Source organism: Lissotriton helveticus, chromosome 12 (genome assembly GCF_964261635.1).
Source record: "Lissotriton helveticus chromosome 12, aLisHel1.1, whole genome shotgun sequence".
Classification (NCBI taxonomy): Eukaryota; Metazoa; Chordata; class Amphibia; order Caudata; family Salamandridae; genus Lissotriton; species Lissotriton helveticus.
Genome location: NC_136073.1, coordinates 876,499,148 through 876,522,881, shown reverse-complemented (window position 1 = coordinate 876,522,881; position 23,734 = coordinate 876,499,148). Strand labels below are relative to the sequence as shown.

Below are 23,734 nucleotides of genomic sequence, written 5' to 3'. Positions count from 1 at the left end.
CTCTGTACTCATACTCTGCACTCTGAATCTGCACTCTGCACTCACAAACCGCACTCACAATCTGCACTCTGCACTCACACTCTACACTCTGAAACTGCACTCTGAATCTGCACTCAGAAACTGCACTCAGAAACTGCACTCAGAAACTGCACTCAGAATCTGCACTCTGCACTCAGAATCTGCACTTTCAATCTGCACTCTGCACTCTGATTCTGCACTCTGCACTCTCAATCTGCACTCTCAATCTGCACTCACAATCTGCACTCAGAATCTGCACTTTCAATCTGCACTCTGCACTCTGCACTCTGATTCTGCACTCTGCACTCTCAATCTGCACTCCGCACTCTCAATCTGCACTCACAATCTGCACTCTGCACTCTCAATCTGCACTCTGCACTCACAATCTGCACTCAGAATCTGCACTTTCAATCTGCACTCTGCACTCTGATTCTGCACTCTGCACTCTCAATCTGCACTCTGCACTCTCAATCTGCACTCCGCATTCTCAATCTGCACTCACAATCTGCACTCCGCACTCTGCACTCACATTCTCCGGATGATGCCATCATTGATATCATCAAGGATGTCACTTAATTTGTCATTAGTGATGTCATTAAGGATGTCATTGACGGAGGGGGGGGGTTGGGGGCATCTTATCACTAGGTGCAAGATGGCCACCACCTAGTGAGGCTCTGCTGGCTGGACGGTTCATCCACCATAAATCAAACAAATTCCTATACACTGTTATGATGTATTTGGTATCTACAGTGCAGTATTGCTCGTGATTATATAAGGACCATGGGCACCAGTGGCCCACAATACTGTTGTCTCCAATCGAGGAGTGAAATGGGTCTATTAAGTACGCCTCTTCACAATAATGGTCATTGATGTGTGAGCATATCTATGTATATCAAAGCATGCTTTTAGTATGAATTCCAGCGGTGGGAGCTGAAAGGACGAGCAGGCTGGGAGAGGCGATGTCAGAGGCTTCTGTGAGTTCCCGGCTTGTCGTTTCCAGTGGTGGGGGCTTCAGTGAGGAGCAGGCGGGGAGAGGCGATGTCAGAGGCCTCTGCGAGCCGGCATCTGGCGAAAGGCCAACACTTACACATGAAAGGATGCAGACGAACGCGCGCCCGCAAAACTCACGGCACACTGGTGAACGCGCCCCGACCATCTGGATTCTATTACCGCAGCACCCTGACAGCTCTAATTGATCATTTATTGCACTGCCGTGCGCATAACCACACAGAATATGGCGGAAGTGCCGAAGCGAAAATCCATATGGCCTATTGCGTGAAGGCTACTAGAAACACGTCACCACGAGGACCAATTACCATGCAGATGGCAAAACAAACTACTGAAAAATCTTGCGCACTGAGGAATTTTTACTGCACGATTCTGAGCCCCTTAACAATACGGCTCGGAGCTCCGCCCCACTGCTGACGCAGTGGTGACGTAGGCCGAGCCCTAAAAAGGGACATGTTACATATATCACTGCACTACATGGCAGGCACAATGCGGTGCCAGCCAAATGGTGCAGTGATATGTAGGGGGGCATCATCCCATGTCTGGGGGTCGGGGGGAAAGGGGCCTGCTACGGGCCTCAAATGTCCCTTTCCGCCAGCTCTTCCATGGCGGGTGAACCGCCATGGCTAGGCTGGAGGGTAAAGGACATCGTAATCCCTAGTGCAGTGCCTGGTAGGCACCACCAGCATTGTAGGAACCAAGAGCCCCTTCACCGCACTGGCGGACTCAACGAGCCCATCGGGTGTGTGAAGGTTGGTCTTTCAGACTGCCAGGGAACCACCCGCCATTGTAATATGGCGGGCAGTGATGCAGTCACCGATAACGATGGGACCGCCAACGACGTGGAGACGCGGCGGTCTCACCGCTATCATAATCACCCCCTAAGTTTGGCGTGCATGCAAATCCTACATTGCCAACCCCTGGTAAGTTTTACTACTACTGCTGGCAAAGGCCAATGGAGGTATCAATGGGTGAGGTGGACTGGCCTCAAGGGACCACAGTGACAGTCACAGTTGATCTAGGGTGTGCTTCTTCGTATGCCTGCTCGCAAGACTGGAGGTGAACTGCATGGATTGTGGTGGACAGGCCTTCAAGGTTAACTCACAGTTGCCACCGTTAGGTTCCACCTGCAGGTGCTAAGACACCAGGGCTTCTAAGGTGTAGCATCGGAATGAGCTCTGTCAGGAGTGTGGTCTGGTGGACCGGTCTTGAAGGCTAAACATGGTTCTCCAGTTCCAAATTCAGCATCACTGGTCAGAGTGCCACATCCTCTCCCACACTGAACACCATACGGCCCCACTGAGAGAAACTCGCACTGCCTTCAGCTACAACTCAATTGTGCTGCGACTAAATTTAAATTATGCACTAGACAACAGTAAAATGCTGCTTGAAAAAAAATTAATAACACCCTGGAAAAAGCAAACACTCATAGGTAATGCAAAGATAAGCAAAGCATGTAAACTGTAATCAGTAACAACATTGTTACCAAAACTGTTTAAAACTCATTATTCAGAAATCAGTAAGCAATTTTGCCTGAAAAGTTCAGGACATGGCTAAAGGACCAGGAAGGGACCCGTTTCAATGTCCATTGCTTATATCCTTTCAAAATGTAAGCAGTTTGGTTTAAAAAAGACCACATCCCGAACAAAGAGGCACATTTTATAAGCTAAAATAATTAAAACAGTTGAAAACGATCATATTAAACGTTTTCACTCCACCCATCAACCAGGTATTGCAGTCCCTTTAGGAATGGTGCACTTCCCCACCCTGGGAAAACAATGTTGTTCAAAGAAAGAAGATAAAAAGAAAGTATCGCTTTCACTGGCAAACTCAGTAAAGTGGCACTAATGTGTGTGGGTGTAAATAACAATCTGACCTGTCTGCTGACCACTCTGTATCGCTTTATTTAGTCATTTAATTATTTTTTCTATCCGTCCTGTTTTTTTTTTTAATAGAAACCGGTCAGAAAATGTGGACATTTCCAGCCAAAGTGTTCCACCTTTTTTGGATCCGTTTCACAGTGGAACAAAAGAAAGAAAAGGAGAGAGAGGCAAGAGAGAGTACAAGAGCTGTCTCTTGAAATCAGGAAGTAAGGAGGAGCGAGACAGAGACAGAAAGAGATGGAGGAATAAAGAGAGAGAGGGGAGTAGGGCAGCTGCAAGAGACAGACCAGGAGAAGTGGACCCTGTCCTTGCCTTCTCTGGGCATGAAGGAAAGGAGACAGAGTTGTTATTCCTTCTCTGCCCTTCCCAGAACGCAGAGCCTTCCTGCAGCATAACAAAGGGCAGAGGGCGGGTGGGATATATCCCCCGCGTACCCCACACTTCCTACGCCCATATAAAACTTTATAAATGAAATAAAATAAATAAATAATGTATTTAGCTGTGTCACGAAAGCTGTTTTCTGAGCCTCACCTTTATGTTCTGTGTCGATATGTATGCATTGACGCACTTTAGTACCAGTCACTCCTTTCTCTCGTTTGCTGCATCCATGGAAACGTTTATATTATGTATTTTTTCTTCATTAAAACTGTGTGCCGTTAAGTCTCTAAAGAAATGGACTCTTCGATGTGCGGCATTGCGCATGCGCCTGGAATCAACGGCGGAAAATTGAACAGGAAGATGGCCGCCAACGTCCAAAATAAGTTTTATTTCAGCACGCATTTCCGCAACCAACCACTAGATGGCAGGAGAACATAGCATCTGAACATACTATAGTCTCAATCCGAAATACTATTGCAGCTAAATAATTGATTCCTTGTTTAGTTGATGTACATTGTGCAGAGGTTAAAATATGAGCATGTAGGTAAGAGTAAACTAGCAGAGGTGGTAAAAGGGTCGGTAATATCTACATCATTCTTCCCTGTTAATGTCGATTTGTAGAAGTGGACGAAAAAGGACCAAACACAAAAGGTGATGGGAAGATGCTTACAATAAGTCTAAACACTGGCAGTTGCTTGGGGCAGCACTCCAGACCATGGTTCTTTTACTAATCATCCCACCTATTTTGGACCCAGCCATATGGAAATCAACCTTGGCCCTAGTCCAATGAAAACAGTCTAACCTGAACTGCCTAGCCAAGTCCTCCCTGAACCGGAACAGGAGCATCCCAAGACTGGTTTTGCCCTGATTGTTTGCCCTGAAGCACCCCCAGGCCATAGACTCTATTTCCTTTACGTACACTACAGTTAGACAGTCTCCTTAGTTCAAGATTCACCTTCACAGCTGGTACTGCCTCTTGTGAGTCATAGAATCTTGTTCTTTTATTGCACAAATTGTGGATATATTACTTTTGTGACATGGTCGCCATGTTATAGAGTTTTTTTAGCCACACACAATAGCTTTTATATGTGAAAAAAATGATCATGCCCCCAAAATCGTGTTGCACCAGAGCCATATTGGCCTCAGATTGTGTATGGTTTGACATCTATAAGAGCTAACTCTCTGTATTGATATATTTACTCTTGGACGTCTCCACACGGAACAAGCATTGAAAATGCAATAGGTCTCGCAATAGAAAAGTTTGAGATTTTGGTGTGGTAAATGTAAATATTTTTTAATTTTTGTTTATGTTTTACAAATTATAAAAGTATTAATTTTGTTATTTGAAATGCCAATAGCTATACATTTAGCAAATGTTACATCTATGGCATTAGTAAAGGTACATGTTTAGTTTTCCCCTGTCTTACATGTATTGATCTGACAAATCACAATCTTTTAAAAATGTTATAAATAATACGTTTGCAATGCAATAGGGCTCGCATTAGTAAAGTTAGGGGTATTAGTATTGTAAATGACAAATTTTGTATTTATGTTTTTGTTTTGAAAATAACGAAATTAATAACTTTGTCATTTACAATGCCAATAGTGTTAACTTTTGCAAACGTGACACCTATAGCATTTGTAATGCAATATGTGTTGTATTTACATGACTTAGATGTATTAATATTAAAAATAACAATGGGTTGTATTTTTTCCAATATTTAATACTTAAATAAAAGTTATTGTCATTTCTAATTGCAATAGCTTAAACTTTTGCAAATAACTTTTTGGAAGATTATGTTTAGTGTATTTTATTGTGATGAAAATACAAGAACAGAAGTGAAATATTAACATTTTTTTGTGACATTTGTAATAAAGTTTGAAACATTGAGAGAACATATTTGAATCAGTTGTTGTTGAATGGTTGCACAGATTGATGCTGTGGTGGCTCTGAATGATGTTGTGGCGGCGACGAGTGATGCTGTGGCGTTCAGTGATGCTGTGGTAGCGCATAGTGGGTGAGGGATGGAGTGTGGGCGAGGGATGCAGTGTGGGGCGGGGGAGGGAAGGAGTGTGGGGCAGGGGAGGGATGGAGTGTGGGGCGGGGGAGGGATGGAGTGTGGGGCGGGGGAGGGATGGAGTGTGGGGCGGAGGAGGGATGGGGTGTGGGGCGGGGGAGGGATGGAGTGTGGGGCGGGGGAGGGATGGAGTGTGGGGCGGGGAGGGATGGATGGAGTCGGGGGATGGATGGATGGAGTGGGGGGATGGATGGATGGAGTGGGGGTATGGATGGATGGAGTGGGGGGATGGATGGATGGATGGATGGAGTGGGGGGATGGATGGATGGATGGAGTGAGATGGATGGATGGAGTGGGGGGGATGGATGGATGGAGTGGGATGGATGGATGGATGGAGTGGGGTGGATGGATGGATGGGGTGGGATGGATGGATGGATGGATGGAGTGGGGGGATGGATGGATGGAGTGAGATGGATGGATGGAGTGGGGGGATGGATGGATGGAGTGGGGGGATGGATGGATGGATGGATTGGGGGGATGGATGGATGGATGGAGTGGGGTGGATAGATGGATGGATAGAGTGGGATGGATGGATGGGTGGAGTGGGATGGATGGATGGAGTGGGATGGATGGATGGATGGATGGATGGAGTGGGATGGATGATGGATGGTTGGAGTGGGGGGATGGATGGATGGATGGAGTGGGGGGTGGATGGATGGATGGAGTGGGGGGGGTGGATGGATGGATGGAGTGGGGGATGGATGGATGGAGTGGGATGGATAGATGGAGTGGGGGGATGGATGGATGGAGTGGGGGGATGGATGGATGGATGGATGGATAGAGTGGGGGGATGGATGGATAGAGTGGGGGGATGGATGGATGGAGTGGGGGGATGGATGGATGATGGATGGAGTGGGGGGTGGATGGATGGAGTGGGATGGATGGGTGGAGTGGGATGGATGGAGTGGGGGGGTGGATGAAATGGGGGGGATGGATGGATGGAGTGGGGGGGATGGATGGATGGATGGATGGAGTGGGGGAGCCGAAGGCAAGAAAAAAACGAGTGCAATCAGGGGAGCAGAAGGCAAGAAAATGAGTGCCTTCAGAGGAGCAGAAGGCACGAAAAACGAGTACAATCAGAGGAGAAGAAGGCACAAAAAATAGAAGAAATGGAGAAGCATGGGGAGTGGGCAGGAAAGAGATGGGGGTGAGAGGATAAAGAGTTGGATAGAAGGACCAGGAGAAAAGGATGGAAGGTGGTGAAAGGAGGGTGGATGAGATAAGGGCGAGGATGTAGGTGGAAGAGACAGACTCAAAAGAGATGGGAGTGGAAAGAGACTATAGAGGAAAAGGAGGCTGGAGAGGAGAGGAGCAAGAAAGAGATCAGGGGGGAGGGGGCAGGGAGGCCAGAGGAGCTGTGAAGCATCCAGACTGTCCTGAAGAAAATAAGGTGCGAGGTCGAGGTGAGGCCAGAAAGAGATGAGAAGGGCGGATGGAGAGGGGAGAGAGGAGGTGAACATATGGCGGTGGGAACGGAAACATGCTAGAAATGACGAGCAGGGAGAGAATAAAACAGATGTGGGGAAGAGAAGGGGTTTACGCAGGAAGAGGGGAAGTAGGACGCTGCAAGGCGAGGAAAGAACATCGTAAGATGAGAAAGAGGGGTGGGGAGAACAGAAGGAGATGAGGACGGATAAGCATAGGGAGAGAAAATAAAGAAAATGAGGCAAGAGTGGAGAAGATAACGAGATACAGAAGAGACGATGGCGGAGGGGACGAAAACAATGAGATAAGGATGAGAGGATGGGAAGGAGGCTGGAGAAGTGAAGGGCATGGAGGGCGGGAGAAGGGTGAGGGAGCGAGCATAGGAAGGAGGAGGGAAAAAGATTCTGAGGGAATAGTGGAGGGGAGAAGAGAAAGGAGAAGCAGAGGGAAGAGAGACAAGAATGAAATGTGGATGCGTAAGAAGGGTAGGAAAGAAAGAGTGACGGGTGAGGACTCTAGGGTGGAATATTGTAAGAAATGGGAGGCAAAGAGAAGTGATGTGAAGAAAATGGATGAGAGAACATTATAAAAGAGAGTGCTGCTCTAGAGGGTACACGAGGAGAGTGAGGACAGGGCATGCAAAGAATGCACCTGAAGATGCTTACAGATGGTGAGAGGGAGCAAAGGGAGGGCTGGGGAAATAATGATGTGGAAGAAGTGAGGCGTAGCCAGAGATTGGGGGCGGGGGGGGGGGGTAGAGGAGTAGGTGCAATGGAATGGTGAGGGGAAGTGGCATAGCGGAAGGAGTGAAGGAGCACGAGAGACTGCGCAGAGAGGTCAAGAGAGTGACGTGTGTGGTGGTGTGCATCAGGAGGCACTGGGACAAAGGCAGTCAGAGAACAAGTGAAAAGAGACAGGCCACGTGGAGTAAGAGACAGCAAAGTGGAGAGGGTGGTCACAGGATTAGAAGCAGCCCAGGTAGAAATGTGGGGAAAGAAGTGAGCCGCGGAAGGACTGCATGGTGCACGCGGGAAGGAGGGGAGGAACAAGGGAGGGGAAGGACACCTTCGGGTAATGTTTGCGCTATATAAAAGCGCATTAAATAAATAAGTAAATGAAGTCCGCTTTAGGAATTGTAAAATTCCTGGAGTCCAGTTTGTTTTGCTCTCTGCCGTCAAGTATTTTCAGTAGAGCAAGGAGTACGATTACAAACATGAACATTACGAACCTCCTGGAAAGTAAAGATACTTGCTTTGGCTGCAATAAATGTGCTGGTTTGTAGAGAGGATTCCTGTAAACAACAAGCTCTTGGCATTGCTGTGATTAGGGGGGGGCGGAGAAATGCGGCTCGGGAGCAAATGGGGGGAGGGGGCAGGGAGGCCAGAGGAGCTGTGAAGCATCCAGACTGTCCTGAAGAAAATAAGGTGCGAGGTGAGGCCAGAAAGAGATGAGAAGGGCGGATGGAGAGGGGGGAGAGGAGGTGAACATATGGCGGTGGGGACGGAAACATGCTAGAAATGACGAGCAGGGAGAGAATACAAGCCTTTCACCGTAACACGGCTGGCAGGGGAGGGGGCGGAGAGGGGAGAGGTGCGACACGGCAGTAGGAGGAGGAGGGGGGAGGAGAGTAGGGGAGGCACGGCCTAGCGGCAGGCAGGCAGGGGAGGAGAGGAGGAGGGGGGAGGAGAGTAGGGGAGGCACGGCCTAGCGGCCGTGCAATCAAGTAGTGAGGGGGCGGAGCTGGGGGAGGCTGTGAGAGAGAGTAGGCAAGGCAGGCGGCTGGGGGCATGTGCACGCGCTTTTAAGCTCAATGCACATGCGCATTGAGCTTAAAAGTCACGGGCACTGCAAGGAATCGCCACGATTCCTTGCAAGTTAGATAAAGTCTGGATGAGCCCCTATAGTCTCGCTTGCTCGATGCGCATGCGCATCGACAGGCGAGACCTAAAAAGGACTGGGAGTGCCTACCCAAGGCATCCAGTGTTGACTGGTCACAGCCTCATGCAAGCCATTTGACTCACACTTTCATTGAATCATGACTTGGCCATCAGGGTGCATTCTCTTCTTCGTAGTCTCATATCTACCTCTACTCTTCAGCAGCCTACACAAGTCCAAAGCTGCTATCAGTCCTAGCATTAACACTTTGCTTAAATATCACAGCCACTAAACTCCACTCCCTTTCTTTCGCAGGCCTTGGGATCGGCAAGAAGTTTATGAAAATGGTTGCCAAGGTAAGTTTTATGAGCTTTTTTTGAAAACCTTAGTGAACCTTATGAACAGCACTGCACAGCATACATGAAACAAATACACAATAAGCCTACACTAAAACAAAAAAATAGTGATTTCTGTACAGATTTGGCAACATGCTCACGCCACACAGCTTTTTGAGCAGGATTTGTCTGCATTTGGCACGAACACCACCCACGCCTGGCACAGCTTTCCTCCCAATATAAAACTGACGCCTCCGGTGACAGTCAAAACCAAGGCAGCCAACGACGCGAAACAGCAGCCACCTAACCTGACCCTGACGCGGAACAATGTGTATATGTTTATCCCACCTCTCTTACATTTTTCTTTCAAATCTATGTTCCAAATAAAAAGAAAGGCTCAAGCGTCCTATTGAGAATAGCAGTTGCAGGCTATATCTTTCATTCCCTATTGAAAGACATGTTTGTGCCAACAGCTTCTATGGCATTGGTATTTGCAAACATGTTCCCAGGGGGCAAAAAGTTTGGTCTGTGATGCGACCGAGTGCCACATTGATTCCAGTGGGGTGGCAGTTGGGGAGTGTTGGTGGTAAGGTGGGAGTAGGGGAGTAGGGGAAGGAAATCATACATGTCTAGAGGCTAAATTGCACAAAGTGTGACCAGAAAAACTGGGATTAAGCCTGGTTTCTCCACATTACCAAATTGTATGACACTGGGCAGTTTTATTTCACTTTCTCTCTTTTTTCTTCATTACCACATATAAGATGCTCTTGAAATATATGACTCCAGGATGTGCGCTTTTCAAAACCTTCTCTTGTGTTTGATTTAATAAACTATAATGTTTATGTATAATAGGAAACCAGGCCACCCAAAGAGTGCATAGAAAAACTGCCTCTTAATTCACTATTAGCATTGTTGTCAAAGTCGGGGCGAAGAATGAATGTTTCTAAATTAATGTTTGAAAACTATGGGCCAGATCCACGAGTTCTGGCGCATCTCTGCAAATCAGCAGGGATGCGCCAGAACTGATGCGTCACGCAATTCCCTCCTTGCGGCACCACAGATGCGCCGCATTTACAATGCGGCGCACCATGGTGCAAGGAAGGGCAGATGCGTCACGCATCTTGTGGTGTACGGGCGGCGCATTGCTGGAGTAGCGTTGCAAGTGCGACGCAACTCCTGCAATGTACAGAGGCCACCCATACATAACATGGTGCGTCACTCCTTACGCCTGCTTTAAGCAGGCGTAAGGATTTGACCCAGCAGCGTCGTAAAACTGACTCAGTGAAATCTTGTAGATTTCACTGCGTCAGTTTTACGGGGCTTTCCTACGAGGGAACGCCCACCCTGCGACAGAACGCCCACATGAAACCTGACGCAGGTTTCATGTGGCGCAGGGCTTTACAACGTGACGCATCTGCCTAGATGCGTCATGTTGTAAATAGGTCGCAGGGATGCGCCACGTTTCTGCGCCGTTGCATGATGCAACGGCGGCGTAAACCTGGCGCAAGTCCAACATAAATCTGCCCCTTCGACTTTAAAAAAAAATGCTTCTCAGCGCACTGAAACTGTTCTGCATGCTAATTAAATACACGTTTTTAATTTTGAAGAGACTTTATCATATGCTTATACTTTTGCTGCAAGATGTCTTTCAAAATGAAGATATTCCTATAGTTAAGCGGCACAGGACATCCTAGTTACATCCTTTCTTTAACTGCAATTAACCTTTAAATAAATAAATAAATGCTTTCCTGTGTAGCATATTTTCAAAGCTACTGCTGAGTCACCTAAACAGCAGGCCAGTGCTGCCGGTGACCAGGGGGCCGCATGTAAAGGACAGGAGGGCCACATGCTGCCCTTCGCCCATACTTTGAGCAGCACTCTTCTATGGTAAGAACTTTTATCTGCCGACAATGCCGTCACTCGGAAGCGCGTTAGCATCTACTGATTTACACACACCATTGTAGACATTTTAGCTAATGCCAGACACATTGAGCAATTTTGGGCACAGTACGAGAGTTTATCAATCTATGGAAACTTGAAAAGTAACATATGACTATAGGGAGGGTAAAAGTGGAACACGCTAATATTTCAGAGCAGATTACTTTAATTTGCTAAAGGAGGGTAAAGAAAAGGAACATCTATATATCATGAACTGTATGCAGGAACGTGCTTAAAGGATAGGGAAAAATTGGAACATGCTAGAATTACAACGATAATATATGACTTTTTCATTTGTCAGTGCAAAAGAAAAGCATGGAAAATCAATATGCAAGACCACACTTTATTAAGCAAGGGAAAGAATGAAAGATGCAGAATAGATTTCCCAGCACTATATTTACCTAGAATGGTGTGAGGACCAACCCTGGCCACGGGTCAGTCAAGGACAGGAGAAACCCCAAGGAAGGAGAGTTGCCAGTAGGCCAGCAGGTGCAGAATGGACACCCCAGGACAGGACAGGACGACCAGATTAGGATCAGGACAGGACCAGCAAGGTAAGACCAGCACCCGCAGTTCGGTAGCAACACCTGCGCTACACCCTCTCTGCAACTATCAGTCAGGACCCCGATTGGGTTATCGAATTTCCAAGCAAAATGCTCCGCCAGCACTTAAGGTTTCCAAAACCCCCCTGGGTCTATGGATATTACGGACAGAGTGCTCCGCAGCTCTCTGTTTCAGTCACCTATTGAGTGCGTTGGGTCAGTGACAGGTCAGCTATTCGGACAAGTCGGACAATTTCTCTAGCTAAACCTAGGCTAGTTATAATGTTTTTGGGTCAGTGTACCACCCCCCAAATGTTGCAAGTGTAAGAATCCCCAATTTCGATTGGTCCATAAATAGGATAGGTCAACACACCAACCAGAATTTAGTTTCACAAGTCCTAATTTACATCTTTTGGGACCGCCTATTGAATTTGGGGTTCCCATGACTTAAGTCTCAATATTACAATAGCGCATCTATGAATTATGATACATTTAGTACATGTCAGCTTCTTCTGCTAGGCGAAGGTGCATCTTCCCATGCACATCTTGGCTGAGACCTCGGGTTGGCAAGTGTTCAATGTCATAGAGCTCATCCACTGGCGGAAAACTGTCATGCGCAGAAAGGCTGTTCAATATGGAGTATTCCACTCCCTCATGCCCACGGATTTTGATACATGAAAAGTAAGCGAAAACAATTTAGAACACAGAAAATAAATGAATACACTGTATACCAGGAATCCCTACATGGTTCCCCTTACTCTATTTTAACTATAGAATTAATATTAATGCCAAACGAACAGAAAAGCAGAAAGCGGCAAAACAAGCTTCGGCATGTGAGAACACAAAGCGGCCATCTTAATGCTAGTGCGCAAGCGCAAAGATTCCCACCAGAACTGCGAGTACGTCACGTCACGTGATTGTGACCAACGCATGCGCAGAAGAAAACCCCACCAAGCAGCGGCCATTTTAGTGGCAAGCATGTTAAGGTTAATAAACACATAGGCAAGCATCACTCGGATACCCAAAATGTCAGAATAAATGGGAAATTAGTAAGACAAACATATTGATTACATTTTATTACTGTTATTCGAGGTTCTTGAGTACAAGCAAGACGCTTTACGTGCGAATTCTTGCTCCATCAATCCCCTCTTTGATGATATTTTATATCATCACAAATCAAATAGAACCAGATGCCAACTTTCTCACATTTTGCCCAATTCAATTTCCTCAAACATTCGATTCAACTTCTCTTTTGTCTCTTTATTAGGTTGAGAATTTTTCACCCTTTTATAAATCTGATTATTCAGTTCCTCTAATTCAAGTTCATCCACATTCCTCTTTACTCCTCTCTTATTCACAGTGTACTTCATTTGGTGCTTTCGATATTTACAACAAATGAATATGATGAATATTACTGAAACTATTTCCGCAATTGGCATCAGCACTTTAATCAAGAAACTTTTACCTAAGTTAGAAAACCAATGACCTACAGCGGAGAGACCATCAGTAAGTCTCTTCCAGGCACTGTCAACCTCCAGTGGTTTGAGTTCCTTTTCCAAATTTGAAATGCTCCTCACATACCTTTTGATTTCCACACTTTTATCTGGTATGTAGGTGCAACAATGTTGCGTTTTCAACATTCTGCAGACTCCGCCCTCTTTTGCCAATAGAGTATCAAGGGCAAGTCTGTTCTGTAAAACCATTGATCTGACCGCAACCATTTCGGTATTGACCATCAGGAAACCTCCAGCAGTGTCAGTAGATAACCGATCTACTACTGTTGACAATTTGCAAATTCTGTGTGTGTTCAGAGTCACTCCCACTGCAGGTATCAGTGCACTAAAAATATCTCCTACAATTTCACTAGCGCTTTCTCTTTTAGTACGCACTAATTGATTAGTCTGTTCAGTGCTTCCAGTGATTTTCCCCACATGGTATATCTTTGGAAAGACAATACCAAAATAGCAACTCCCGTACCAATGGTCGGGCAATTTGAAGTAAGCCTTGTTCCCACAGATAAAATAAATTCCAGGAAACACAGGTTCTGTCCCATCTTTGAACCCCAACCTCCAATTACCTTGTAATTGTGTTCGCACTCACTGGAAGCAATGAAAACATTGTTATAATAACTATTCATTTCCCTTTTAAGACAGAGTTTCCCCTTCTTTTCCAAATCCAGAAGCATCGCAGCATTTGCTCCACCATTTGGTGTACTCCCTATACTTTCTGCCCATTTAGGAACCTTCTGGTTCCTGTCTTTGGCTTTCTTTTGGAAACTCTCTCTTCTCTTCTCTACCATGTCCAGAAATTCTTTTTCCTTTCATGTAAAGAACAGGTCAGGTTATTTTTGTGTGCATCATCTATACTAACCTTTCCTACGGTTAGAAAATAATCACTCATATATTTAGCTACATCTCTGGTCGTATGTACAGGGTTCAGGTTTCTTCGAACAGGAAGTTCAGAAAATTTCACGTCAGAGTTTGAATAATAATACTGCAAGGGTCCTCTTTTGTAAAATAAACTGGTTAGTATACTACAGGAAATTCCATAGGTTAAGGGCAAGTGGTGATAAGTCACACCTTCAGCTACTGAAGTGGATAGCTTCATACAGACATAACAGTTGTCTATTTCCATAGTTTCTACATAATGCAATAACAGGTTTGCGAAAACATTTAAATGCGTCTTGTTCTTAATTTTATTAAAATGTAGTCCTTCCTCATCTGGTGCTTCTAAATTTACTTGTCTCCGTTTCAGGCTAAGTGGTTTGTCCAATGTGTCTACTCTTCGTGGTGTATTTCTAGTGTGTGATTCTACAGTGTCGTCAGGTAGATTATTATTTGGGTATAGACTCGGGTTTTTACTCATCATAGAAGGAATAGTTATTGTTAGTCCTATCCACAGTATTAGTACTATGGCTATACTACATAAACATACTTGGCAGCATGTTCTACAACAACCTCGTCTCGGCCTCCCACTCTCAAAAGAATCAGACATTTTGACTCAAAAGAAGTTTTCAACCCCTCTTTGTAACTCTGCACAGCTTGCTTACTCGAGTAACTTTTCAGGTTGGGTTTGCTTCTTCACTGGTCTGTTCAGCAATCACTTCCTCATCACTTTCATCACTTTTGTCACTTATTTCCAGATTCTCGAACTCCTCCACTGCAAAGTAGGTCCACTCAGGGCCTGCGTACTTGTTATTCAGTTTCTTGATGCGAGCACTTCTTCTTTTTATTTTTGTGTGTACTGGGTCAGTTTGACTCGAAACCTAGTTTATTTGTTCAGGCTCTTCATTTATTGTCTTCAGACGCAGTCTCAGCCTTTTCACAAATCGAGGTACTGAGTCACCTTTTCTGAGTCTCTTAACTGGCACTGTGTCTTTACCTTCGTCCAACACTCTTTTGTTTTCGTTCAATTGTGGCACATTTGGATCAAGTTCGTCTTCAGTATTATTCCCTAACTGACTAGGTCCAGGTCTTTCGTCTGTTTCTTCTGCCTGGTCCCTACACTGACCTTGTTCAGGTATGTGCTGATTTGGGCTTTGGTCTGTTTCGATCTCTTCTTCCTGAACACAACTATCTAGTTCTACCTGTTCCTGTTCATGCTCTTCGAACTTTTGATTTTCTTCCGCATGAACTTCCGCCCCTAATTTCTATCTGTCCCTTCTCTGGTGAAGGTGTTCTTGGTGGAGTGTCAATTACCTGCTCTTCCCCTATCTGGTCCTCCTCAGAATCAGATCTTACATGGATTTCGATGATCTGAGTAGCTTCTTCTTCACCTGTCTCGTCCTCACTATCCCACTGTCTATCTAGCTGGGCTTGACTTCTGGTTCGTATAGGGTCGATTGTCAGATCAATGAGTGGAACCCAATCTCCTTGACTGGAGCTCGGTTGTTCTTCTTCAGCTACTTCAGGACCGATGGCTTGGGATCCTTCAGCTGGGCAACCTTCAGCTTCAGTTAGGTCTGGTTCAGTCACTCTCTTCGTGTGGCTGACATGGATCCAGCGAGGTACTCCTGCACACTTTACAGCTGTGGTGGTAACCAGGATCACCTGTCGTGGCTTTCCCCACCTGGGTTCAAGGCAGCTTTTCCGAGTGTGCTTCTTTATTGCGACCCAGTCACCTGGATTCAGGCCATGGGCTGGAGTCGTTGGCCTAGCGACGTCTTCTCCCCCAACCTGGCGAGAGATAGAACGTACTTGGTCAGCCAGCTCTTTACAATATTCCAGTACCAAATCATCAGATATGCTTATTATCTTGTATCCTGGCACCCATGCTTGCCGCATTGCTCTTCCCATCAGGATCTCATGGGGACTCAAGCCCGTGTTCCGATCTGGAATACTTCTGAGTCCCATCAACACAAGAGGCAGGGCATCGGGCCAATCCAGTTGAGTGTATTCACACATCTTTCCCAATCTTGACTTGATCGTGCCATTTATCTGTTCTACCACTCCAGAAGCCTCTGGACGATATGCACAGTGCAGATGTTGCGTGATTTTGAATGCTTCACAGATTTGTTTAATTATTTCATTCTGGAAATGACTTCCTCTGTCAGATTCAATTAAGACCGGGAAACCATAACGAGGTATAAGTTCCCTAAGCAATAGTTTTGCTACTGTGATGCTGTCATTTCTACGTGCAGGGAAAGCTTCCACCCATTTTGAAAACAGGCAGACAATGACAAGGAGGTATTTCATTCCTCGACAAGGGGGCAACTGAATGAAGTCAAGTTGTAATCTAATAAAAGGGCCTTCTGCCTTTCCAATTTTTCCTGGTAACACTATGGTCTTCTTTCCAGGGTTAAATTGCTGGCATGTCAAACACCTCTGGCAGAGTGCTTCTGCTGCGCTTCTGAATTTCGAATTGAACCATGTCTGGCGGAACATGCGAATCATCGCATCTCTGCCCACATGGGTGTCTCCATGAATTAATCTGGCCATAGGAGCAAGCATACAGTCTGGCAACACAGGCATCCCATCAAGGTAAACAATGACACCATCTGCATCTCTCCTTCGACACCCAAAGTCTCTCCATCTCTGTTTCTCTTGTGGCTCTGCGGCTTCCTGTAAGTCTCTCACTTCCTTCCATGTATTCACTCCCTCTAGCATCAAAAGTTGGCAGCTGCCTCCAGTTCCCCCAACCCTTATATTGATTGAGATTTTGTACTTTGCACAATGTTTGGCTAACTGGTCAGCATATTGATTACCTGCTGTCACATTGTCATCACCAGATTTGTGAGCAGCACACTTGACCACCGCCAATTCTTTTGGTAACTGGATTGATTCCAGTAAATCCTGCACATATTTTCCATTTCGGATAGGGGTACCTGAAGAAGTCAGGAACTCCCTCTGTAGCCACAATTGGCCAAAGTCATGCACAATCCCATAACCATACTGGCTATCAGTATATATGGTTATTCTCAAATTTCTCCCAAATTTGCAAGCTTTTGTCAATGCAATTAATTTGGCTATTTGTGCAGACTTGACTCCATACAAATAGGATGCTTCCTCTGGACGATCTAAAGTGCACACTGAGTAGGCGGCGCTCAGGCCTCCGTCCTCATGTCTCATGCATGAGCCGTCTACAAACAGCTCATAATCTTCTCTGTACAAAGTGTTTACTTTAATGTCTGGGCGTGGTTTTGTACTGAATTCAGTCAAGTCAATGCAGTCATGTGCAAATTCTTCCCTCACTTCCTCTGCAAATGAGCTAGGTAGTAAGGTAGCTGGATTCAAAATGTTACATCGTTCAATGGTTACGTTTCCTGCACTTACAAGGATTCTCTCATACTTAGTCAGCCGACTAGGTGTGAGATACTGCGTCTTGGTTCGTGTTAACAGAATCACAATGTAGTGTGGAACATATACCGTTACTGGATGTCCCATCACAATGGACTCACTCACTCTGCTCCAGACTCATGCATGTTGCAGCTACAGCTTTCAAACACCCAGGTAATCCAGCTGCTACTGGGTCCAATGTAGAAGAAAAGTATGTCACTGGACGTCGAGTCATACCATGGATTTGGGTCAGGACTGAAAGTGCACAATTGTCTCGTGTGTCACAGAACAGTGCAAAATCTTTTGAATAGTCAGGCATTCCTAAGGCAGGAGCAGTACAGAGATAATCTCGTAATTTTATAAAGGCTGACATGCTTTCGTCATCCCATTCCACTGTGTCTTGTGCTTCTTTCCTTGTCATTTTTATCAATGGTTTTGCGAGGACCGCAAATCCCACAATCCATGGGGATTGCAAGAGAGAGGAGAAGTGCCAGTGGAGGGATTTTAGAAGTTCCCTAATCTCGCAAGAACCTTCAGCCGAGGCATGATGTACGCATGAGCCATCCTTTGTCACTGCGCAGGAAAACGAGTCAATTGCCCAGAGCTGTCCGATACACTGGAATATTAATATACTGTCTGGTTATGAGGTGCAGCAGTGTACTGATTGATACCTGTTAACCCAATGCAATGATGTGGTGTGTTTCATGAAGATCTGATCCTGGCAATACATAAATAGTCAAAATACCTTCTTAAAAAACGTCCTGTTTGAGCGATTTGTTGGTACTTGATCCCAAGTAAGCAAACACAAGGGTGGGATGGACAGAGCGCTGAAACGTTTCAAACACTCACCCCCAGTCACGGATCTGTGTTGAATCCATCATCATTCTTTAGCTCGCTTCGCCACTCCAGTTCAGAGCCAGCCACATGCAAATACTTGATACCAAGTGCCTAGTATCCAGTAGCAACAATTATATCATCAAGAAAAAACATGACAGCAGTGACAGGAGAAACATTACAACACAATGATGGAAATGAACGAATTATAAATACCTACCACACCTTTATAATTAAGCAAGTCTCGCCTCAATAGAGCTCATCACAGCACAACAGAGTACACCACAGCACAGCAAAGTGTATAACTTAAACAAGCCCAATCACCCTTAAAAGGAAGCTCAAAACAAAACAAATTTCTTACCAAAAAACGTCCAACTGTTGGTCCACATCCAAAATTGTGAGGAAAGGCAAACAAAATACAAACAACGGCGCAGGAGGCATCACTAAAACTACTGCAACATTAAGAGAAAGTGAGAGGGAGGAATACTATATTAAAATGTAAGCAGTTATGGCACCAAAGCTAAACCCAGGCAAACAGTAACATAGCAGGAAACACAGTAAAAATAGTCCCCCAAAGAAAAAAGAAAGAACCTTAGCATAATGATACAGTACTTAGTCCTTGCTCTGTGGGATGAACAGAAGAGAAACAGGATGGACCAAGAGGCAGGATTGACCACTTACAAGCAACAATTTTTAAAGGACATAGACAAATGAATGGCAATGACAAGCAATGGGCAGAGTTTAACTCCACAAACCATATACAACAGGTTGCTTGGCGACAGCGCAAGTGTCTAGGCTCGACCTAAAAACAGAGCAGAAGAAATAAAAGCAACCTTTCATTTTTATTGTTTTACACAGATGCTCTGTGAGCTAACCTGCCTTTCACCTCAGCTGCTGGCTCTGGCAGCAGGCATTATGAAAGCAGAACTTGACTGCAATAACTCATTATAGTGGAGATATGATTTCTTTTCTTTATAAATGGCAATTGAGTGTGACTAGACACCTATTATAAAGAAATTAGAGGCATGCATTTATACAGGGATTGCAGAATCCCATGTATTTGAACAACGTAATACATTGTTTGCTTGTGGTGATTCAAATTGACTTACTTTGCATCATTGATTTACATAAATAATATATTTTTTTTAGAAACAACACAATATAATTTAAAAACAAAGAAGTGAACTTAGAATAAATACGTTACATTTACTCACGTGAATTTCCAGAAAGAGCAATGTAAATTAACGTGTTTTTTTTTTTTTTTTTTTTTACAGATTGGCATTGAGTCTAAGTGCACTGCCATCCAACTGGCTGTCCTGAAATGGAACGACACAGCCATTGACTTCTACCGCAGGCATGGAGCCACAGATATGTCCAGCGACAATGGCTACCTGGTCTTTCGCTTCAAAGAAGAAGCCACAAGACACCTGGCCCTGGACTTAGAAAAATAAATGAAGATCCTTCCTGGACTGCCTGTTGGCAGTTACAGGAGAGTAAGAAGAAAGGATCTTCCACGTGGCAGCAGCTTGTGCTTCTTTTCATCGTCCTCAGGACAGTGGGTAGTATTCGTGATTTTGCACTCAGTACATGTTTTGTGTTATCGCTTAAATTCCACCCTATATCAGTAGCAGGCGCTGAAAACTAAGTCACCATCATAGTCAATGACCGATAGCAATGTCGGTGGACAACCGCAGAATCCGGTGCACGTGGATTCTGCACAACTTTGTCTTCCCCTCTGCAATAGGTTTTTATATGATATGCAATCACTACAGTAAGTGGCGAGGCAGACTCCCTGAGGAGGGCTGCACTTTACGGAGTTACAAATCCCATGCAAGCGGCACTGCATTTCTCAGGACATGCCACAACCTGCACTTTTATCGCAGGATAGCACAGCAAAACTAAGAACATTAAGAACATTTTCGCCCTGGAAGACCCATTTGTGAAAGTGGTAATTTGGTGCATCCCAGCTTATTGTTTTGTCATCGTTGTTCACAAGTGAGTTTTGTGCACACCATATGTGGCGCATTGCACTCTCTCAAGAAGGATGTGTGCTGGATGTCAAGTCGTTTCAATCTTTTATCAATAAACATCACATTTTCTTGACATGAATATTTGTTACCACATTGCAGGGAATTTTGTGATCCCAACAAGGAAATTCAAAGTATATAAAAAAAAAAGCATCTGAACTTTAAATGTCAATCAGTGCCAAAGAAAAAACACAGAAAAACTTTAAAACTATTATAATGTTTTTATATGGTGCCTCAACCTCTCGTCTATCATTTATTAGTGCTGAGCTGAATGTAAAGGTAATTTGTCCTCCCAAACTGATTACACAGAGAAACCTTGTAAACCACATACATTTGTTGATTTTATTTCATTTCTTGGTATAGTGCTCTGTGCTTCTTCACAGAGCAATGCATAAGGACAAAAGATGTGAGTGTTTCTCGCCTCGGCTGTGCTATTGAAGATGCCTTGGTACAGAAGCTAAAAGGTCTTGCACCTGTGAACGGCAGTGACACATAATTATAGCAAGAATGAATACATATATGTGGTAAAGGCAAAGGTACAAAATGTAGCTCACCCTCATTTTGGAGAAAAAATGAAATGGAGATCCCTGCTGGTCTTTGGTTCCCACAAAGGGCCACAGAAGAATCAGGCAAATCCCAAGCTGTGCTTCACTCTGCTGCTCACATCCACACATAGAGGCACAGGTACAGGTATGCATTCATCAATGCTGTCACTGAGTTGAAGACAGTGCACCTACACTATACAGAGTCCTTGGGAAATGGGCTTGACTCCCCCAGCCTGGTTAAAGGAATAGACGAGGAGGTGGCTAATGGGCAGTGTCTGATATGTGGCCTGCAACAGGTTCTTATCATTGCCAAATCTCTTTCCAAGCACAGGTGAGAAATATTAAAGGTTTACTTTTTCCCTGTTTATTTGTTTGTGAATTTCAGTGAGTATTTTTCAGTGTTTTCACAAATTCTGAAAAACAGTGGTTATCGGTGTTTTTTTACATTTTCGTGTCTTGACAAGGAATGTGTTTTCCCAGTGTTTACAAATTGCATTCAGAGGTAACATTTATATTTTAACAGAAATATCTCTTACATAATGTGACAAGAGGTAACTATACATGGATTCAACATCTCACTGCAACAGGTGGACTCACAGGCAATAAGCTTTGCTTGGCCCCAAGAACATTACAGCATACCTCTATGTGATCAGGCAGCAGGAGTACAATTCACACAAAAAGACCAGCACACTTTAACAGGTAGCTTTAAAGTGTCCACAAGCCAACTTTGTGTTACTAGTAAAACTGCAGTGCAATATTAAATGAATAATTAAAGTTTATGTAGAAGGGTGGAAGAGATGCCAGGGCCAATGTTTGAAGACATGCTTATTTCCATTTTGTAGCTGACACTCAGAGGGTGTCTGACCCACGATACAGATTTTTTATACTTCCACACAATGCAATGCAGCACGACAAACTGCTGCGTTGAACAAAAGAGAGAGGACAGGTATGCACCACATTTACCAATATGACACATTTCTGATCTCTCTCTGCGCTGACGCACAATGTACTGCCTTGCACTAACGCAGGCACCCCTTGCACCGTGGTGCAAGGGTGCCTGCATTGTAGACAGGACTGTTTTTGTGCAGGAAGGGGCACCATCCTGCACAAAAGGAGTCCTCAGAGGCATTTTCCTATTTTTAAGTGTGCTGCCAAACTGGAATGGCATGGTGAGTAAAAAACCGATGGATTCAGGCCCGGATCTCTGTACTGGGGTGAATGTATGACATTGTTCTGCATTCTGTCCATCAATTGTTCTTTTTGCATTTGTCAGCCCGAGTGGGACGGGTATGATCAGACACGAGTCCCGTGCTCTCCATGCCACTGGAGTCAAGCTATCCTGGCTGATGAGGGCTGAAACCCCGAAACCAGTCCTAGGAAGCTTGTTTCCAGTCCAAGGAGGACCTGGCCTGGCATTCCAGGCTGGACTGTTCCCATTGTGCTCAGGGTCAAGACTGATTTGCATATGGCTGAGTACAAACTGGACTGGCACGGTGAGCAAAAAAACGATGAATTTAGGCCCAGATCTCTGTACTGGGGTGAATGTCTGACATAGTTCTGCATTCTGTCCATCAATTGTTCTTTTTGCATCTGATTCTGGTGGGAAGGCATACCACTAACACGCATTAACAGGTCTACCGGAGTGGATAAATCTGGGAAGGCATCAGAATCCATGTGTAGTTGCATGTGAATACGCACACTCCAACCATGTAACGCTCCTACCACACAGTGTAATGCAAGGCAGTGACTTACGCTGTCTTGTGTTACACCAGATTTACCAAGCGATACAGGGTGGCATTGCAAGGCTAGTAAATCTGAATCTACGTTTTGCATTGCCCTGCATTGCCTTGCGTGGCACAACGTGATGCAAAACTTTGATAAATCTGGCCCAATGTGTCTTTGCAGGTTAGAATTTACCTTTCTGATTCACACATCTGCGTGTCTTGAAAGGTTCATTTTGAGTAATTGGTCAAAATGATCTTAGGGTTACCGATAAAAGTTAGATTTTTTGCAAATTATTCTAGAAACACAGAGGTGGATATTGTCGAGACCCTGGCACCAAGAACGTATTCAGTGTGCAAACCCGAATCAGAAAAACAGCTGTACTGCCAAAATTGCACATGCCATAGAGCAACATTTGAACAAGCTGTGTTTCAGTAACGATCAATGCCATGGGACATTAAGGGAATAGTTAGTGGAACCCCAAACCCTCTTTCATTAAATAAATACACATTACAGAACACTAGAACCTGAGGGGTACATTTTAAATATTTATTTAACATCAGAATGCTGGGGGCGAACTGGGACAACCTGCTGAAACTATAATGGTTTTATTGTGTATGCAAATTAGTTTTATGATGCCTTCTATTTATGTGTAGGCTATTTTGGCCTGGATATTCCCCAAAAACTCAATAAAGTTTGTTGTGAGAAAAAAAAAATCAGAATCCTAGTCTAGAGGACAAAATATTAATTGTAGCGACAATAAAATGAAAACGACAGCAGGAATGTTCTAAAAAAAGTGTAAATAAGAGGAGATGCTCTATTATGGTTGTGTCGATACATCTATAAGAATCTACCTCTAATTCTGAAAACTTGACTTCAGGCCCACCATTTGAAGACTGGTTGTTGAAGTTTTAAACTGCAAATTTGACTTTTCTCAGTAACGCATTTTGACTGGTCAAAACCTTCATTTTAAATACTTATAAGTCACCCAATGTAGGCCGTATTGCCAATAGACAGGATGCATGGTATTTAACAGTAGGGAAAAAATGTAATGTAAAACATGCCCCTCCTTTGTCTCCCTCTGCCAGGCAAGCTCCAATCACAGCAGGGCTCATTTGGACATTATAGTGTCAAATAATGATTGAATGTCAAATGCTGTTTGACAGATCTGCTAGATTTTTGCATATAACATCTGGGGTTCACCTCAAAGGGATAAAACAGAATGCCAAAAAATTCTTGTTTATCCACTATCTAGTTGTTGAAAAATCCTGCTTTGTTCTACCAGGCATCAGTCTCTTGCTTTATCGTGGGCACAGTGACTGTCCCAAACTGGATTTTAGTGTCCGGTATAG

At 44.6% G+C, this 23,734-nt stretch overlaps 1 protein-coding gene and 1 long non-coding RNA gene across 2 annotated transcripts in view; one reads left to right on the top strand and one right to left on the bottom strand.

Moving 5' to 3' along the window:
• LOC144797684 (uncharacterized) overlaps positions 1 to 3,610 on the bottom strand; it is a 305,166-nt gene extending 301,556 nt beyond the window's left edge. Inside the window, exon 1 of the long non-coding RNA XR_013603440.1 lies at positions 3,441 to 3,610. This is a non-coding gene — a long non-coding RNA (uncharacterized LOC144797684). The remainder of the gene's footprint in view (positions 1 to 3,440) is intronic.
• The window catches only part of LOC144797682 (thialysine N-epsilon-acetyltransferase-like), a 128,343-nt gene extending 107,320 nt beyond the window's left edge, over positions 1 to 21,023 (top strand). The window contains exons 5-6 of the mRNA XM_078668406.1: positions 8,981 to 9,021; positions 19,363 to 21,023. Of these exons, the coding sequence (XP_078524532.1) occupies positions 8,981 to 9,021; positions 19,363 to 19,539 (218 nt within the window). The 3' untranslated portion in view covers positions 19,540 to 21,023. The remainder of the gene's footprint in view (positions 1 to 8,980; positions 9,022 to 19,362) is intronic.
• The last annotated feature ends 2,711 nt before the right edge of the window (positions 21,024 to 23,734 follow it).